At 34.6% G+C, this 19,984-nt stretch overlaps 1 protein-coding gene, 2 non-coding genes and 1 gene segment (V, D, J or C); 1 reads left to right on the top strand and 3 right to left on the bottom strand.

The window, feature by feature from the left end:
- Window positions 1–493: 493 nt before the first annotated feature.
- LOC103027367 (immunoglobulin kappa variable 1-17-like) lies at window positions 494–980 on the bottom strand. The segment is given in 2 exon segments: window positions 494–792; window positions 913–980. Coding segments are annotated over 2 exon segments (351 nt in total).
- Window positions 981–5,640: 4,660 nt separating this feature from the next.
- trnap-ugg (transfer RNA proline (anticodon UGG)) lies at window positions 5,641–5,712 on the bottom strand. The gene has a single exon. It is a non-coding gene; the product is annotated as a tRNA-Pro (tRNA).
- Window positions 5,713–7,842: 2,130 nt separating this feature from the next.
- trnap-agg (transfer RNA proline (anticodon AGG)) lies at window positions 7,843–7,914 on the top strand. The gene has a single exon. It is a non-coding gene; the product is annotated as a tRNA-Pro (tRNA).
- A 1,343-nt stretch (window positions 7,915–9,257) lies between these two features.
- The window catches only part of grb10a (growth factor receptor-bound protein 10a), a 92,683-nt gene continuing 81,956 nt past the window's right edge, over window positions 9,258–19,984 (bottom strand). For all 3 annotated transcript variants that reach the window (XM_049476353.1, XM_049476354.1, XM_049476356.1), the window contains one exon: window positions 9,258–13,566. In XM_049476353.1, the coding sequence (XP_049332310.1) occupies window positions 13,420–13,566 (147 nt within the window). In that variant the 3' untranslated portion in view covers window positions 9,258–13,419. The remainder of the gene's footprint in view (window positions 13,567–19,984) is intronic.

Here is a 19,984-nt window from a genome sequence, read left to right as displayed (position 1 = left end):
AAGAGGCTTGGAAGAACAACCAGTCTGACTAGTGGAGAAATGGTTTTCTCTGTTTTAAGAATTCTGAAAAGTAGGAGTAAAATAGGTGAAACTTTTCACCAAAAATGTAGCTATGTAGAGAGAGAGAATAATTTAGGTCAACTATGAAGGCTGGAAAAAAACAGTTTGTACCAGTACAGCCTGGTAGAGAATACCTTTTTAATAGTGTATCTATTCTATAATAGAACTGAAACTATGCTAATGTTAGAAAGGTGTTGATTGGCTAAGCTCAGATAAGTCTATATAGCTTTCACTTACCTGCTACAGTGATTATACATTCTGTTTTTAGATGCTAAACTGGTAATTTTCTAGTTTTTCCGCAGCATGTTTCTTTAGTTTAATCCAGAATGTTCTGTAAAGGAGTGTGTAGAAGTGAAAATAAATTTTAGTATATATAGTTGCATGTTTGCTTGTATATGCAGAGTCTACTCTGCGACTCATCTTTATCACATCTTTATCCTCTCAGCACCTGCAGAAGATGCAGCAAACAGTAATAATCTCCTGCATCCTCAGCCTGGACTCCACTGATACTCAGTTGAAAGTTAAGTCCAGAATATGAACCACTGAATCTTTCTGGAACTCCAGTCTCACGACGAACTGCCTCATATATCAGGAGTTTAGGAGCTTCTCCAGGTTTCTGCAGATACCAACTCATATCAGCACCAACTCCTCTAGATCCAGTACAGCTAATAGAAACACTCTTTCCTGCTTCAACAGACAGAAACTCGGGAGTCTGCGTCTCTTGGTGAGAAACTGAAGAAAGAGAGAAAGAAGAAATTACTAAAATTAATTGTAATGTAAAAATGTAATTATATTATTACCTGACTCAACTCTTCAGAAGACTTTAAAGTCTAGAAATGAATATTCTCTCACCTTGAGGGAAGAAGGTCAGTGTGGTCAGCAGTAGAATCAGTTGAACCATCATTGTGCAGTGTGTTGGTGTGTCTTTCTGTCTGTGTGTCTCCAGTAAAATCTCCAGTGCTGATGACACCAGTGCTCTTAAAGTATGTGAAGTTGAAAACATGCAAAACCCCGTATATACTGTACTTCCTCTCATTCTCACACAGTAAAGAATTGTCTTCGTTTTTTTTAATTAGATAAAAATATTATTTATTTAGAAAACAATATAATAACGTTTCCTCATTAGTAACAGAAAAAGGGGATATACTATGGTGACAGTAAATACAGGTCACAGGTTGCAGAACGATTTAAGATAGATTACCTAATACAGGAAGAAGATATTGAAGTATAATAAAGAGATGAGTCACAAAAACAAAAGATCATGGAAAAACTAAGCACAAAATCAGGGGAAGAGTGTGCAGAAAGCAAACACAAATCAGTCATAGCTGAATTAATATTCCTAATACTTGTGAGGGCAGTCAGATCACCTACAGCCTGATCTAACAGCAGTGTGAGAGTATACTATATTCACATACATTTAAACATACAAATATTGAGGGTTACCCTCTGTTTGTTAATGTAGTTTAGCATTTACTTTATACAGTTTAAACAAGAATTAAAAAAATAATAATATTTATTCACTATAAATACAAAAAACAGTGGAAAATAAGCAAGATAAACACATTAAAAAGAGTAATATTAGAAATTAATTATTATGAGAACTATTAAGTCAAAATAGAGTATAAAGATAAAGAAGGTGAAATAAAAACTGAAAGAAGAAAACAGTATGGGGAAAAAAGCACAATCAATACAATTCAAATTAAGCTAAAATGACCTATTAATTCATCAAAATTAAATATTGAAGAAAACAATAGTTAAAACATAAAATAATAACAATTATCCCATTAGAGCTCAGGCCCATTTCTAAATATTGATGCCAAATCAAAAAAAAAAAAGATTAATGTTTTCATGTTTATATATTGCCTTCAGCTTTTCCCCCATGTTTAGTTTTCTAGCTGTATTTGTTTGAAGTAATTGCTCTCTACACTATGACAGTATTTTATCTAAAATGAACAAAATAGGATAAAAAAACATGGAATACTATTTCACAAGACTGTTTATTTACATTAATCTGCATTACAAACGCTTTCACCTTAAACTAAAAAACACAAGTTCATATTTTCTTTTTTAGTTTCTTTTTTTAGGCACATGACAGTATATATCTTAAGGTTTAAATTGTGATGTATCATAAATAATACAACAATAATTTCAGAACTTATATTTTAACATTCTGTTCTAGAAATCAGGTCAGAATTAGTTAGTTCTATGAAACATAAAAAAATTAAAGCACTGGATTGTTTAAATAGCTGAAACAGCTGTAGGATTTTTTTTTTGAAAGAGCTAGTTTATCTCAGGCACTAACATTAGAGCACCAATACATTCTGTTTATTAGATCAGAATACTGAACACACATTCACACACACTGTCCTGTAGTAATGCTTTGTGGATGTTCACTATATGTCACTGAATCATGACATGGACAGACAGAGTGCTGCAAGGAACACATTGTAACACATTCATCACCATGGGCTCTTTTGAGTTAAAATAAAACCGGAAAACTAAATGACTACTGTGGGTTACTCTCATCAGATAGATGTGATAGAAGGATACAAACTGTAGAGATTGTTACTTGCATTTGAATTATGTATATAAAATAGTTTGATTAAATGTAATCACACTGTAAAATGGATGAGCAGTGTATACTACACATACAGTACATACTATATAGTTTCACAAAATGCCAAAAATGAAACAACTGTTAATTTAACAAACAAACCGTTAGCTAATTTGAATTTTTCCACACCATAAGTAGACTTACGTCTCCAGAGACTAAGACAGATGTCTGTGTGTGTGTGTTTGTTTGTTTTATATATGCCACACATATCATTACTATTTCTGAAAATAATAAAGGAATGTAGTGGAACATTTGAACGATCAGAGAAGACTGTAATGAACATCATAATAAAGATAAAGATCAAGTTTGCATCCAAAATATGTGTACATATGTGTAAATATGTGTAAATTACATTACACTACATGTAGCGAATGCTTTTATCTAAAGCAACATATAGAGGACATAAAAGTCTAAGATAACAAGAAGGCCAAAGGGTAATTTTGGAATAGAGGAAGAAAGGAGGAGAGGGAGCAAATGATTTCATGAGTGACATAGTGACATAAAATCCCCACATTTGGGGAACCATGTATGAATGTGAAGAACGTGTACCTACTTATAGATGAGCTTAAAGATTCTTCTATGGAATTACTGCAACAACCATTTGGAGCACATTAAGTTTAGAGAGCATTGAAAGAATATGTACAAATTTAAGATGAACCCAAACAGACCAATCACTGAACAGCACTCAATTGTGTAATTCCTGTTGTCAGCCAAAATATTTGATATTTACAAAATCAAACAAGTAGGTGGGGTTTGCAGATTTGGGTAGATGTGTATATATGTGGTGTAGTCAAAACAGTAATCTAAATGTCAATCCTGTGTGTGTGTTTTTACTTTTTTTATTTTTGCATTTTTTCATAGCTGTCACTGATACAGGTATTTGTTTGTCTCAGAATACAAAAGGGGAAAAAGGGTGTAAGTAAAAAGGGCAGCAGAAATAAGGAAAAGTATATGTATAAGTAAAACGTTAGAATAGAGCAAAAATAAATGCTCATTTTTTATATTATTCTCACAGATTAGAAAGCTTTGGCCCATATCATCTTCCCCTTTCAGCACCTGCAGCTGCAGTGTAGAGTCAGACTGAGGGAGGTTTTTGTACGATGATATTTCACTGTGTGAACACTGAAAATGTGGAATTCAGAAAGTGTACACTCTGACAGTAATAAACTCCTGAATCTTCAGGCTGGACTTTACTGATGGTCAGAGTGAAGTCAATGTGGTTTCCACTTTCACTTCCACTGAATCTAGTAGAAACTCCAGAAGCTCTTTCATTAGTGTGATATATCAGGAGTTTAGGAGCTTCTCCAGGAATCTGATGAAACCAGGCCATACAGTACTGTGTTGTGTTTGTTTTAACACACCAAATTGCTGGATCATGTTTACAGGTAATAGTGACGGTGTGATCAGGCTGCACTGTCTGATCTCCAGACTGAGTTAAAACCTGTCCTAAAGAGTCTGTGGAGAGAGAGGAGGAGAGACTGCATTAACTCACATCATTAAACCACATGATCTGTTTATTCTGAGAGAAATTAAACTTAAATTATATATTATACATTTATAATTCCCTACTGAAATACAATCTCACACATATATTAATAATATATAACAATAATTTACTCAATAAAAAATATCTGCACTAACAAACTAAAAAATCGAACTTGAATAACTAAAATACAACAAACTAATAAACATTTCTTACTGGAGGTGCAGGTGATGATCATCCAGGTGAAGATGATGATGATGAAAGTCATGATGGCTGTTTGATCTGTGATCATGTAGAACAGTTTTAAATTTAAACTCTCTCAGAGCACTGAAGCATGAGCTGATAATGCAAAGTATTTTTTCAGCATGAAAATGATTTTTGTAGACCTCCCTTCTTTTGGTGGTCAGGGAACATAAACACATGATAAAATAAAGATATGACTACAAAACACCTAGGGACACAAAAAGTAAGGAAAGTAAGTGTGTTTACTCAATTATTTAAATATTATAACAGTGCTTCTTGGCAATACATCTTATACTAAGGGAAAGTCTGTTAATTTCTCTTTGAAATTGGACCACATTTGTAAGGAACATGCATTTGAGGGATGAGTGGCAAAGCTGAGTATATGGGTTGCATGAAACATCTGCCAATATTTCTTTGCCAATGCCAGACAGCTTATTTTGCTGTTGTTATGGACATTTGTTGTGAGCGTCTGGTACCCCATGTGAGCATGGGCTCTGCTACAGTGGTCAGTAGGTGTCTGCTATAAGAGTAAGCATTGCCACATTGGCTGATCTAGATAGGGCCAGTGCGATATGGCACCATGCTGCTGGTGTACCACATAACTAAAAGTATTTTTCACATAATGGGGGATGTTAGAAGCAGGCCGCAATGTGCCCATGAAACATTTCCCAAATATTCTCTCCCACTGTCAAACAGCGTATTGACTTTTTGTGTATGAATGAGTTTCCACAACAGGAGTGAGTATTGTCCCTGTTTTATTTATTTATTATTGTTAATATTAGTTAATGTAAACCACGATTTTTGCAATTCTGTTTTGTGCATTATTTATCCATTTATTTAATAAATTGCATGATAATGCATTTTATCAAATTCAGGTTTGGGTCTTCTTGAAAAGATAAAAATAGCTTTGCATGTTTAAAGAAAATACAATGTGCATGCATATATAATTATATTATATTGTCAGAAATATCAATTATTTGACCATCCAGTCAATCATTTATTAAAAATTAAATTAAAAATAAACACTTTCTTGAGAGAAAATCAAAGAAATTGGTGGACTTACTTTTAAACATGCCTTTTAAAAATAAGTTTAATTTGGAAGTGTTACAAGCAATCGGCCATTCCAATCTGTGTAATGGTCCATTTATAGATACAGCACATGCCCTACATGCCACTGTTCTGCTGCTACTGTAAATAAAGCTCTGTAAGTCGTTTTGCTATGGTTGAATAAGCAAAACCAGGGCTCGTCCGGGATTTGAACCCGGGACCTCTCGCACCCAAAGCGAGAATCATACCCCTAGACCAACGAGCCAGCTGTATAATTACTCACACACCTATCTAAAGTACAGACTGCTGCTGTCCTGCCAGCGCGTCAGTTCAGGCCACGTAGCTTAAACTTATCCAGAGTCACTTGGCGCCATCTGGCGGTGAAAAGTGTCATTACACACTGAAAAGAACACCTCCACAGCATTCCATACATTTCAGTTTCCGTGCAATTGGTATTTCCCCTTTTATTAAACACTAAAATACTTCCAGATGTTATATTATATTATATTATTATTATACAATTATAAAATGGCGTTACGTTCATTCATTCCTCTTTCCATAAAAAAAAACTTTTTGTATGACCTCCTGTATTAACTCTATGAAACAGGGAAAGCTTTGATTATTTCATATACATTTTACCCAAATTTAACATCACATAATAACTCAAAAACTAATATTAAACTACAACGAACAACGTCGTAACTTTTAATGTGTTATATGAGGATTTATAACTTAAATTACATCGTAAAAAAACATTAATTTATTAATTTTGGGGAGCAGGTGATCATTGATAATCGATGTTAATAGAGCATGTTTTAAGGTCACGCCCACGCCATAAGGGAAACAATTCGTTGTTGTCCCGAATTTTGCACCTCCGTCTGGAAAGGCACCCCACCTCGGAGGGACTGCAGGTGACATGATTATTTTTCATATTTCATACGAATCATCTTAACGAGGGCGAAAAAAATACATAAGTATAAATAAATAAATAAATAAATGTATATATAAATTAATTAATATTTATTTAGTTAGCTATATATTTATATTTCTGCATTTATTTATTTATTCATTTATTTATTTCAACATTTCTACATTTATTTATGTATTTTTTTGATGTTTTTTTTATTCATTTATTTATATATATTTTATTTATTTACCGCCAGAGACCCAGAGGGACGGACGGGAGCCGGGAAAATCTGCGGTGTTCTATCGAGTTCTGCTACCCATCGATATGTGCTACTTAGCGGCTCTGCTCTTGCGCAAAACTCACATTTTTTCTGTTTTTTATGTGTTTTTCCCAAGAGGTGGGTAACCCAGGTCCAAAAAGTAAATGAAAATGAATCATTTACACAACAAATATTCCCACACTGACCCTCCTCTGCGTTCCGCAAAGCCAGCAAGCTGATTGGCTATTTCCCCTGAAAGGTGGGACTTTCTCCTTGAACCGGCACCACGATTGGTTAAGAATCACTCAGTGGTCAGTCGCCTCAATAATAATGTTTTTTACATTTTAAAATAATACGGAAAATGTACTGGAAAATACTAATACGGGAGGACGGCGGGAAAAGGAGTAAAATACGGTAGTTTCCCGGCCAAAACGGGAGACTTGATACAAACACATTTTTAATCATGCAAAATATATTTTATTATGGTAAAAATAGTTGTGTTTATTTGAGAATGGACAGTTGGCTGGGGTGTGTGATCTGTATTCATACAATTCTTTCAAGTTTGGCAGGTCTGCACTGAGGTAGTCCCATTACATTTAGTTTATGTATATCTGGTCTTTTCCTCTGGGGCCAGAGTGTGAAAATAAGCTTGTGTGTGCATTTTATGTTAAAGCTGTTTATTCCCCATTTACTTCTTTTTAAATAGCAGACAATGTTTTACCACGAGGGCTGTGTTTTTTCTCTAGTGACGTAATTTACTCTGTGTGGATTAATTTGAAGATATTTCTTTTGGCATTAACTATTGGTACTTAACTAAACATAACTTTTTCATGGGCAGCTTTTCTATATCTTAACCAATTATTACAGCCTGTGTGTGTTCGGGTACTTTTGTAATTTCCAAAGAAACAAGGAAAATACCAAAACGGTGTGTGAAATACACTACTGTTCTCCACTGCTGTTATAATATTACGTGCTCTATTTGTTGGTCTAGCTGTTTATTTAGTAGTTGCTTTGATTGTATTGTTGTTATGTGCCCAGTTTACACCCAGTAGCCATGCAAACAAATTAAATAATGTACAAGTTTTAAGAATCAGCTTGACTGATGCACACGTACGCCGCTAGATGTCGCCAAAGCGGTTTATAAAAACAGACAGCGTGCCCTCCTACATTGTCCAAGGATGCAACGTGGCACTTTTAAAAACTCTGGAAATCCTTCAAACCCCATGTAGGGCTCGTTGGTCTAGGGGTATGATTCTCGCTTAGGGTGCGAGAGGTCCCGGGTTCAAATCCCGGACGAGCCCATGTTTTGCCCCTCATGCAGAGTTATATTTGGTACAGTAGCAGGCCAGTGACCTGCAAGTAATGGGATTTGGCATATCTAGCTCTATGTGCCTAGTTCAGTATTCAGCAAGCAGTTTGTGGTATCTATCTTTTAATTTCTCACTACTAACATTACTGTACAATCTGTACCTTTGCACTACTGACACTTTACTGTACATCCTGTATATTCACACTCCGGGACTCTATTTGACACTTTACTGTACAACCTGACGTTTTTCATACTTTGTATAGTTTTTGTATTGTTTGTATTTATATATCCTTGTTTATATCTTATAATAGTTTTAGTTTTACTTACTGCACATTTACTTGCTTCTTTTTTGATTATACATGATTATGCATCACCCCCATTTTATTGTTGTTTTTGCTTCTGTGTTGTTTTTCTGTCACTGCTGGCTGCTAAATTTCCTGTATGTATGTATCTATCTATTTTTTAACTGCCCCTGACAAAGTCTGTGGATTAATATACTCTGTATACGTTGTCAGATGCTGGTTGCACAAAACTCAAAAGCGAAATGGTGTGATCTCCAGACCATCACAGACCAACTACTACATATGTTACTGCAGGTATGATGTTATTATTATTTTTTTTAATACGGTGTTACTTTTACGCCAGATGTAATGAGACACACACCTTCCAAAAAGTTCAACTTTTGTCTCATCAGTCTACAGCGTATTTTCCCAAAAGTCTTTGGGAACATCAAAATAAAATTGAGACAAGCCTTAATGTTCTTTTTTGCTCAGCAGTGATTTTAGTGCAGGTCATTTATTGCTCCAGTCCTTTAACTTAGGTAAACAAGGCCTGCAGTACTTTGGATGTTGGTTGTGGGTTTTTTTATGACCTCTTGGATGAGCTGTTGCTGTGCTCATGGATCAATTTTGGTCAGCCAGACACTCTTGGAAACCACTGTTCCACATTTTCGCTATTTGTGGACAACGGCTCACATAAGTGATTTCTTATTTACACCACTAAAAAATATATACAGCTTGCGAAAAAATTAAGAGACCACGTTTTCATGCATCTTGACTCCACCAGTCTTACACACTGCTTTTGGTTAACTGATGCAAAAAATCAAGCAGTTCAGCTTGGTTTGATGGCTTGTGATCATCCATCTTCCTCTTGATTACGTTCCAGAGTTTTTTAATTGGGTAAAATTTAAGAAACTCACCATTTTTAAGTGGGCTCTTATTTTCTTCCAGAGCTGTAAATATACATCCATTAAAGGGATTATTTTCAATCCCTTTAAATCAACAAAATGAATGACCTCAAATTTAACAGTGCATACACATGAGACGCACACAGAGGTTCAGCTTAATATACTCTTTATAAAAAGACATTTGTAACATACAAATGAAAACAGAGGATATATTTATAATATGCACACTTGTACAAATCACTGAGAGGGAGTATGTGAAATACACACCATACATGTAATAATCTAATCTTCATTTTGTTTGGGAGCCCAACCCTTTTACATACTTTTAGATAGAGAGCATAGATACAGTGTTAAATCTAGACCTTAAGCTTCACATACTTAGAAGAAGAAATAAAAATATTGCTGCTGAAGCTAACTGTGTTTGCATTAGATATGGTTGCACAGGATTTGCATGGTAGATAGACACTTCACCTCATCCTGTAGAGTAGTGCAGAGCATATTGCATACTGTATTTGTAATGTAAGTAATTACTGGGAATAATTTGCTTTTCTCTGTTCTGCCATCAGGATCGCTGGCTCCTGTTGTTGCAACATGCCCTGAAGTGCATCTGTCTGGCATTGCTGCATATTACAATATAGTTGGGTATCATGGAACGACGGCTTCACACATTCCACAAGTCCACAGCTACTTCACTATCTGTTTTTTGAAACCTAAAGATGAGTGAAGTGCTTAAATCTTTAAAAAAACACCAAAATAGCCAATAGAATATGTTGCTAGTTAGATTAGGAATAAGCTCTTGCATCATTTTCAGAGTGGCTATAGAATAGTGCTGTGCAATATAACAATAAGACAGTATCGTTTTCCTGATGAATTCACAATAGGTCACAATGTGTCATAATGTGCTTTTCTGAGAGTATAGTGAATACTGTTATTAGTAATAGAAACTTGACTAACCAGATTTTATTTAATGTTTAACTGAATTTAGAGCAGTACGCACCTTAAAATAAGGGCGCTACAAAGGGTTCTTTGAGCAATGTCACAGATGTCAAGCACTATTTGTTTATACTGAAGACTTTAGGGTAAAGCAAGCTGACGACATTTCATGACAGCTAGATTATTTATTATCTAACAGGTTCAGCTTGTTGATCAGCTTCCTCTTATACATCACCTCCTCCAAGGTTCAAGTAAAACGTTTTTAATTTTTTTTTGTAAAAAAAAACTGCAATTCCTGCATATCTTGTACATTTAAAGTCAGATTTGTCTGGTTTTAGTTGAATAAACAACGGGAAAATTCTATGGGGCATGCTCTTGTGAGCTTAGGAATTTAACAGTGTAGTGCATACTTTCATTAAAAACAAAGCTCTAACATTTTAAGCATTAAAATGCACTGAAAGAACCCTTAGTAACATAGATTTTTTAAGAGCGTACAGGGTGTAAAATTTAATGTAAAAAAAACAACAACAAAAAAAAACACTATTCTTAATGTGTAGCGCCAAATATTATTTTTAGGACAAACAGCACCCCCTTGTGGAGAATCTTTACCCTGCTAAATGTGAGGGAGTGAGTGAGAGAGGTGCTTAAGAACTTTAAACAACTTTACTGATCCAACTTATTAGATGTCAACTAAAATCACAAAAAGCATTGTGACATATTGTGTAACAAAGAATTCTCAAAGCAGTACGACTTAGTTATACTCAAGTTTAACACTGAAGAAAAAAAAAAAACAGGCATGGACGATTAAGCCAAAGTGTGGGCTGAATTACACTTTTGGATACTGAGATGTTTGTCTGATGTAGCCCCCAAACTTTATCTGGAAAACGTTATCTGGATTCCTTGAGTGTATATATATTAAAAGGAAGATCATGTTGCATCTCCCGATCATCATGTCCATCAGCTCTCTCTCTCGTCCATTAGATATGTGTACTTCGGCGAGAACAGTCACCTGTCGGAGTTTAGCATATCGAACTGTGAGAGGTTGTCGTAGCTTAGTCTTGCTGGGCCAGTGTGTAGGGAGGGTGTCCAAACTGACTTAAAACATGGAGGAGCTACAGCATGGCTTGGGAAAACCGGGGGGGGCACACATGCATGAGCTCATCTGTAAGCTGAAGCTTGTGCAGCTAACCTTCTCTGGTAATGCAAGGTGCAGGAGCAAATCTCCTCAACGCATGATGTCATGCAAACCTAAAGGATTTGCAGTTACCGTACACCAAGGAGTTTTGCCGCTGCGAACGTTCCACTTCTCCAGAGCGTGTGCACCAGTGTTCGTGTTTATGTGTGCAGACATTTCAGACGTTTCTTCTGCTTTGCCACCTCTCAGATGTTGTTGATGTGGCTCAAAGACAGCACAGTGATGCAAAGGCAATTTTTGATTCCTAGCTAATCCACAGTGTTTCCCAACTCCAGTCCTGTGGTGTCTCCTTTAAAAACCTGATTCATAGATTAAATAAGCACTTTCAGGGCTGCAGAATATCATTAAAAACACCAATATGTAGCAAACCTATTCCTACATAGTACAAATGTGATGTGTATAAAACTTGGGGCTACATTTATTAATCAGACATGGTCAAAAACTGGCCTGCATTCATTTACATTTGACAGATCACATGACCACACGTGACTGACATGTCGAGAGTCATAGAAGAGCAGTATGAAGTGTAAAGTGTAAAGATCATGAAGTGTTATCCTTAAGAGACAGCTTGGGAATGACTACAACTGTATAGGTTGTGATGTGTTATCTTGTGAGGCTAAGTAAGGGGGAACACTGACTCGCATGCTGGATGGAAATTTCTCATCTATAGTGGGACTGAATCCATACGTCGCAGAAGGCATTACCACCCACAGTGGACAGCCCAGTGAGTGGTAATGATCATAGTGTAGCCTTTTTTAGTGTCAATGGAACATGGCAGAAGTCATGGGACTAGATACTGGTTCTGCAATTGGTCAAGATTCAGCACTCTGGCACTGGTAAAGCTAGTTTCACAATAACGATTGCTAAAAAAATATATATATATATATATATTTTGTTCAGAAGAAAGTCCTATTGTTTAGTATTGTGTTCCTTCAGGACTGTTGTTGGGAAACACATATATCCAGAATTCTACAGAAAATAAAACAATAAAAACTTGCTACATACTTAGTGGAGGGCAAATATAATTCATCTCAGTCATTGTGCTCAGGGTAGCCAACCTCACAAAGTTGGGCATGGGTCAAGTTTTTTGGTGGCCAAATATGGCCTGGGTCAAGTTTCCGTGGCCCCTCATAGGCTGTTTAAACAATATTGCACTTTCATTAAACGTAAACCATTTTGTCCCCCTGACTTCATTGACATGGTGTGCTTCCACCAAGTCTCAAATCCCAATTGTTCCAGCCAAATGTGCAAGTGACCTAATCTGCCACTAAGCATGACCATCCCAAATGTCTCTACAGTTACACTGAAAGAACTGATCACGGCTGAGTTACTGCAGCTTTAGCCCAATGCCCTCAGGTTTTCATTCTCTCTTAAGGCAAAGAGAACTGAGTGAAGAACTACTTGTACTCAGCAAAGTGAAGCAGATGAGACAATCAACACAAGATCCATAATTTTGTCGCACGTTGGCTTTCAAGCACAACCATGGCAAATAAAAGCTCTGTCATGGCTCTGTGGACGTCCTGTTCTGTAATCCAATCAACACGCAAGGATTCCCCATAGTGAGCTTACCAAGGGACACAGAGAAACAGAAAGGACGGCGAGAGGGCAGGGACAGACAAGGGGGGGGGGGGGTCGTTTTAACAGCTCAGGAAAAAATTGGGCCACCTCTTTTAAACTTTAGAGTGCAAAATGTTTAGATATGAAAACATCACCACAACTACAAACCAAATGTTGTTATCAAGTAACCTTACAAGACAAGCCAAACAGAAACAGCCGTCCTGATCTGATACACCTTTTTTTTGTTTTTTGCAACTGTGGAAGTTTCTCCTGACGAGTCCTGAATAACGTTACTGAGGTCTCCGATTGGACATAAAAAGGTAAAGTGACTGACATTGTCTTGGAAAATGAGGACCACAGTGGCAGCGTCATAGAAACTGGAATGAGAGAGGGAAAAACACTTCCAGAAAGTGTGTGCTTGTCGTAAGATCATTCCCAGCAGTTCCCAGAGTCAAAAAAAAAGAAAAAAAATGTCCTCCATGTCTGAGGTACGTATCAGATGATCATGAATGAGGGACAGGGCAGAAAAAATAAAATAAAAAAAAATCCAGTTTCTCAGCCATGTGTGTGTAGGGATATTTTTAATGTGCTGCAAGTTAACTGCTGGATCATCGGAGGGGGAGGGGTCATAAGGCCACCATGGTGCAGGGGTGTTTGAGTTTGCAGGGCAGAACTCCTCTGTTGAGCTGGTAGAACTCCACCAGGTGGATCAGGTCTGTGAACTTGGTGGAGCCGTCATCAAGGCTGAAGAAAATCTGACCGTCCTCTTCATGCTGGTGACAAGAATGAGAAAAACGACCACATTTCTGTAAAGCTGCTTTGCGACAACATCAGTTTAATAAAAATCTAATAAACTTGATTTGACTGTAGACTGTATTAAGTGGAAGTGAGGGTTCAGATTTTTTATTATTTTACATATTTAACATGCTTAGGGACATAAAGTCATTGGCCATTGAACACACCTACCATAAAAACCCTGCCTCAGCCTTCACTAGAGAGAGTTGCTGATGCTGAGAAAAAGGCTGAGGCAGAACAGACCCAGGAACTCTAGAAATCAAAAGTACAGAGAAGACTGTCTATTATGTGTTTATTTAAGCTTGTTTGTGTGTGGTGGAGGGACTTTTGTCCAAATAAAAGATAAAAGAAACATTTTAAGTTCATTCACTCCCTGTGTCTGTAGGAGTGTAGGAATTCAGTTATGATATATATGAACTGAACTCCTACATAGCAGTGGTGCCAACCACAACACTTCAGCAGGTCAGTCAGCTGTAAGTGCACAACCTGTTAGCCAACTTACTACCCCCAAGGTACCACTACAGGGTCATTGTTACTTGCTGTTTTCTTACACACTGTACACTTATTTTGCCTCTATTAAACACACCTACTTTATTATTATACAGTATAGGGAAGCTATTGCTAACATAACAGAAAAAACTGCTATCAGTGTTAATACAGTGACAATATACCTAATAAACTGGCAACGCAAGTGTAAATAGACATAAATAAAAGACATACATAGTAGTATGGCAAGCCAAACAGGAAATATATAATAAAAGCTGATATATATATAATGAAAGTCGATATATATATAATGAACTCTGATATATATATAATGAAAGCTGATATATATATAATGAAAGCTGATATATATATAATAAAAGCGATATATATATAATGAAAGCCGATATATATATAATGAACTCCGATATATATATAATGAAAGCTGATATATATATAATAAAAGTGATATATATATAATGAAAGCTGATATATATATAATGAAAGCTGATATATATATAATAAAAGCGATATATATATAATGAAAGCCGATATATATATAATGAACTCTGATATATATATAATGAACTCTGATATATATATAATAAAAGCTGATATATATATAATAAAAGCAGATATATATATAATAAAAGCTGATATATATATAATAAAAGCTGATATATATATAATGAAAGCTGATATATATATAATGAAAGCCGATATATATATAATGAAAGCTGATATATATATAATGAAAGCTGATATATATATAATAAAAGCTGATATATATATAATAAAAGCTGATATATATATATAATGAAAGCTGATATATATATAATGAAAGCGATATATATATAATAAAAGCTGATATATATATAATGAAAGCTGATATATATATATAATGAAAGCTGATATATATATAATGAAAGCGATATATATATAATAAAAGCTGATATATATATAATAAAAGCTGATATATATATAATGAAAGCTGATATATATATAATGAAAGCCGATATATATATAATGAAAGCTGATATATATATAATGAAAGCTGATATATATATAATGAAAGCTGATATATATATATATATATATATATATATATATATATATATATATATATATATATAACGAAAGCTGTTAAGACCCTTTAAGAGGTAAACGGGTGGTCCGCACAGTCAGCCTGAGAGACTGAAGGTGGCGTTGTGGTTCAGCCGGCCGCAGCTCCTCGCGCAGGGGAGGCCGACCACCGGCAGGCAGCGCGGCTCATTCTCTCCACGGAGGTGCAGCGCGACCGGCCTCGGACTGGCTTTAAAGTGTCAGGGGGCGAAGGTGGCAAAAAAGCACCGGCCCGCGAGCTGCTTTCACTTTCCCCGAGCCGGGGACGGTCTACCAGCGTTCATTATATATATATATATATCAGCTTTCATTATATATATATCAGCTTTCATTATATATATATCAGCTTTCATTATATATATATCGCTTTTATTATATATATATCAGCTTTCATTATATATATATCAGCTTTCATTATATATATATATATCGCTTTTATTATATATATATCAGCTTTCATTATATATATATCGCTTTTATTATATATATATCAGCTTTCATTATATATATATCAGCTTTCATTATATATATATCACTTTCATTATATATATATCGCTTTTATTATATATATATCGCTTTCATTATATATATATCAGCTTTCATTATATATATATCAGCTTTCATTATATATATATCGCTTTTATTATATATATATATCGCTTTCATTATATATATATCAGAGTTTATTATATATATATATCAGCGTTCATTATATATATATATCAGAGTTCATTATATATATATCAGTGCTATCCTTACTTCCTTTTCCTGATGATTTAATTTCCTGTTCCCATTTTTCCCCCCAAGCTAGCTGCTGTTGTTAAAAAAACTTATGGAGTGTTATTTGTAACAATATCATATAAATAAATGAATAAAGAAATAATTGCTTAAAATGTTAAATAAATATTTAAAATGAGATTTAATTAATTAAAAATAATTAATAATTAGTTTCCCAAATCCCTATATTTCCCTATATATATATATATATATATATATATATATATATATATATACGGAAAAAATAATTAATAATTAGTTTCCCAAATCCCTATATTTCCCTATATATACATATAGGAATTAAAAAATAATTAATAATTAGTTTCCCAAATCCCTATAATTCCCTATATATATACGGAAAAAATAATTAATAATTAGTTTCCCAAATCCCTATATTTCCCTATATATGTATATATAGGGGAATATAGGGATTTGGGAAACTAATTATTAATTATTTTTTCCGTATATATATAGGGAAATATAGGGATTTGGGAAACTAATTATTAATTATTTTTTAATTAATTAAATCTCATTTTAAATATTTATTTAACATTTTAAGCAATTATTTCTTTATTCATTTATTTATATGATATTGTTACAAATAACACTCCATAAGTTTTTTTAACAACAGCAGCTAGCTTGGGGGGAAAAATAGGAACAGGAAATTAAATCATCAGGAAAAGGAAGTAAGGATAGCACTGATATATATATAATGAACTCTGATATATATATAATGAACGCTGATATATATATATAATAAACTCTGATATATATATAATGAAAGCGATATATATATATAATAAAAGCGATATATATATATAATGAAAGCTGATATATATATAATGAAAGCTGATATATATATATAATGAAAGCGATATATATATAATAAAAGCGATATATATATAATGAAAGTGATATATATATAATGAAAGCTGATATATATATAATGAAAGCTGATATATATATAATGAAAGCTGATATATATATAATGAAAGCGATATATATATAATGAAAGCTGATATATATATAATGAAAGCCGATATATATATAATGAAAGCTGATATATATATAATGAAAGCTGATATATATATAATGAAAGCTGATATATATATAATGAAAGCTGATATATATATAATGAAAGCTGATATATATATATATATAATGAACGCTGGTAGACCGTCCCCGGCTCGGGGAAAGTGAAAGCAGCTCGCGGGCCGGTGCTTTTTTGCCACCTTCGCCCCCTGACACTTTAAAGCCAGTCCGAGGCCGGTCGCGCTGCACCTCCGTGGAGAGAATGCGCCGCGCTGCCTGCCGGTGGTCGGCCTCCCCTGCGCGAGGAGCTGCGGCCGGCTGAACCACAACGCCACCTTCAGTCTCTCAGGCTGACTGTGCGGACCACCCGTTTACCTCTTAAAGGGTCTTAACAGCTTTCGTTATATATATATATATATATATATATATATATATATATATATATCAGCTTTCATTATATATATATCAGCTTTCATTATATATATATCAGCTTTCATTATATATATATCGGCTTTCATTATATATATATCGCTTTCATTATATATATATCGGCTTTCATTATATATATATCGGCTTTCATTATATATATATATCGGCTTTCATTATATATATATCGGCTTTCATTATATATATATATCGCTTTCATTATATATATATCGGCTTTCATTATATATATATCGGCTTTCATTATATATATATCGCTTTCATTATATATATATCGGCTTTCATTATATATATATCGGCTTTCATTATATATATATCGCTTTCATTATATATATATCGGCTTTCATTATATATATATATCGGCTTTCATTATATATATATCGGCTTTCATTATATATATATCGCTTTCATTATATATATATCGGCTTTCATTATATATATATCGGCTTTCATTATATATATATCGCTTTCATTATATATATATCGGCTTTCATTATATATATATCGCTTTCATTATATATATCGGCTTTCATTATATATATATCGGCTTTCATTATATATATATCGCTTTCATTATATATATATCGCTTTCATTATATATATATATCGGCTTTCATTATATATATATCGCTTTCATTATATATATATCGGCTTTCATTATATATATATCGGCTTTCATTATATATATATCGCTTTCATTATATATATATCGCTTTCATTATATATATATCGGCTTTCATTATATATATATCGCTTTCATTATATATATATCGGCTTTCATTATATATATATCGGCTTTCATTATATATATATCGCTTTCATTATATATATATCGCTTTCATTATATATATATATCGGCTTTCATTATATATATATCGCTTTCATTATATATATATCGGCTTTCATTATATATATATCGGCTTTCATTATATATATATCGCTTTCATTATATATATATCGCTTTCATTATATATATATCGGCTTTCATTATATATATATCGCTTTCATTATATATATATCGGCTTTCATTATATATATATCGGCTTTCATTATATACAGTTGTGGTCAAAAGTTTACATACACTTGTAAAAAAACATAATGTTATGGCTGTCTTGAGTTTTCAATAAGTTCTACAACTCTTATTTTTCTGTGATAGAGTGATCGGAACACATACATGTTTGTCACAAAAAACAGTCATAAAATTTGGTTCTTTCATAAATTTATTATGGGTCTGCTGAAAATGTCATCAAATCTGCTGGGTCAAAAATATACATACAGCAACATTAGTATTTGGTTACATGTCCCTTGGCCATTCTCACGGCAACTAGGCACTTTTGGTAGCCATCCACAAGCTCCTGGCAAGCTTCAGGTCGAATGTTTGACCACTCTTCTTGACAGAATTGGTGCAGTTCAGCTAAATGTGATGGTTTTCTTGCATGAACCCGTTTCTTTAGCACTGTCCACATGTTCTCAATGGGGTTTAAGTCAGGACTTTGGGAAGGCCATTCTAAAACCTTAATTCTAGCCTGGTTTAGCCATTCCTTTACCACTTTTGATGTGTGTTTTGGGTCATTGTCTTGTTGGAACACCCAACTGCGCCCAAGACCCAACCTTCGGGCTGATGGTTTTAAGTTTTCCTGCAGAATTTGGAGGTAATCCTCCTTCTTCATTATCCCATTTACTTTCTGCAAAGAACCAGTTCCGCTGGCAGCAAAACATCCCCAGAGCATAATACTACCACCACCATGCTTGACAGTAGGCATGGTGTTCCTGGGATTAAAGGCCTCACCTTTTCTCCTCCAAACATATTGCTGGGTGTTGTGGCCAAACAGCTCAATTTTTGTTTCGTCTGACCAGAGAACTTTCCTCCAGAAGGTTTTATCTTTGTCCATGTGATCAGCAGCAAACTTCAGCCGAGTCTTAAGGTGCCTTTTCTGGAGCAAGGGCTTCTTTCTTGCACGGCAGCCTCTCAGTCCATGGCGATGTAAAACACGCTTGACTGTGGAGACTGACACCTGTGTTCCATCAGCTTCCAAATCCTTGCAGACCTGCTTCTTGGTGATTCTTGGTTGACTCTTGACCATCCTGACCAATCTCCTCTCGGCAGCATGTGATAGCTTGCGTTTTCTTCCTGATCGTGGCAGTGACACAACTGTTCCATGCACTTTATACTTGCGTATAATTGTCTGCACAGTTGCTCTTGGGACCTGTAGCTGCTTTGAAATGGCTCCAAGTGACTTCCCTGACTTGTTCAAGTCAATAATTCACTTTTTCAGATCCACACTGAGTTCCTTTGACTTTCCCATTGTAGCTTTTGTAGCTGAGTCTAATCACTGGGTCAAATGAGCCCTATTTAAATGGGCTCATGAGAAGTCAACAGCTGTAGTCAATCAGAATCACTTACAAGAAGTGAAGAGGCCATGACATGAAGCTAATTTGATTGACACAACTCGCTACATCACCAAAATTGACAAATTTTGTTGCTGTATGTATATTTTTGACCCAGCAGATTTGGTGACATTTTCAGCAGACCCATAA

The sequence above is a fragment of the Astyanax mexicanus genome, chromosome 3 (assembly GCF_023375975.1).
Source record: "Astyanax mexicanus isolate ESR-SI-001 chromosome 3, AstMex3_surface, whole genome shotgun sequence".
NCBI classification, from domain to species: domain Eukaryota; kingdom Metazoa; phylum Chordata; class Actinopteri; order Characiformes; family Acestrorhamphidae; genus Astyanax; species Astyanax mexicanus.
Note: the sequence above shows the minus strand (reverse complement) of the source record. Positions and strands in the feature narration are given on the sequence as shown.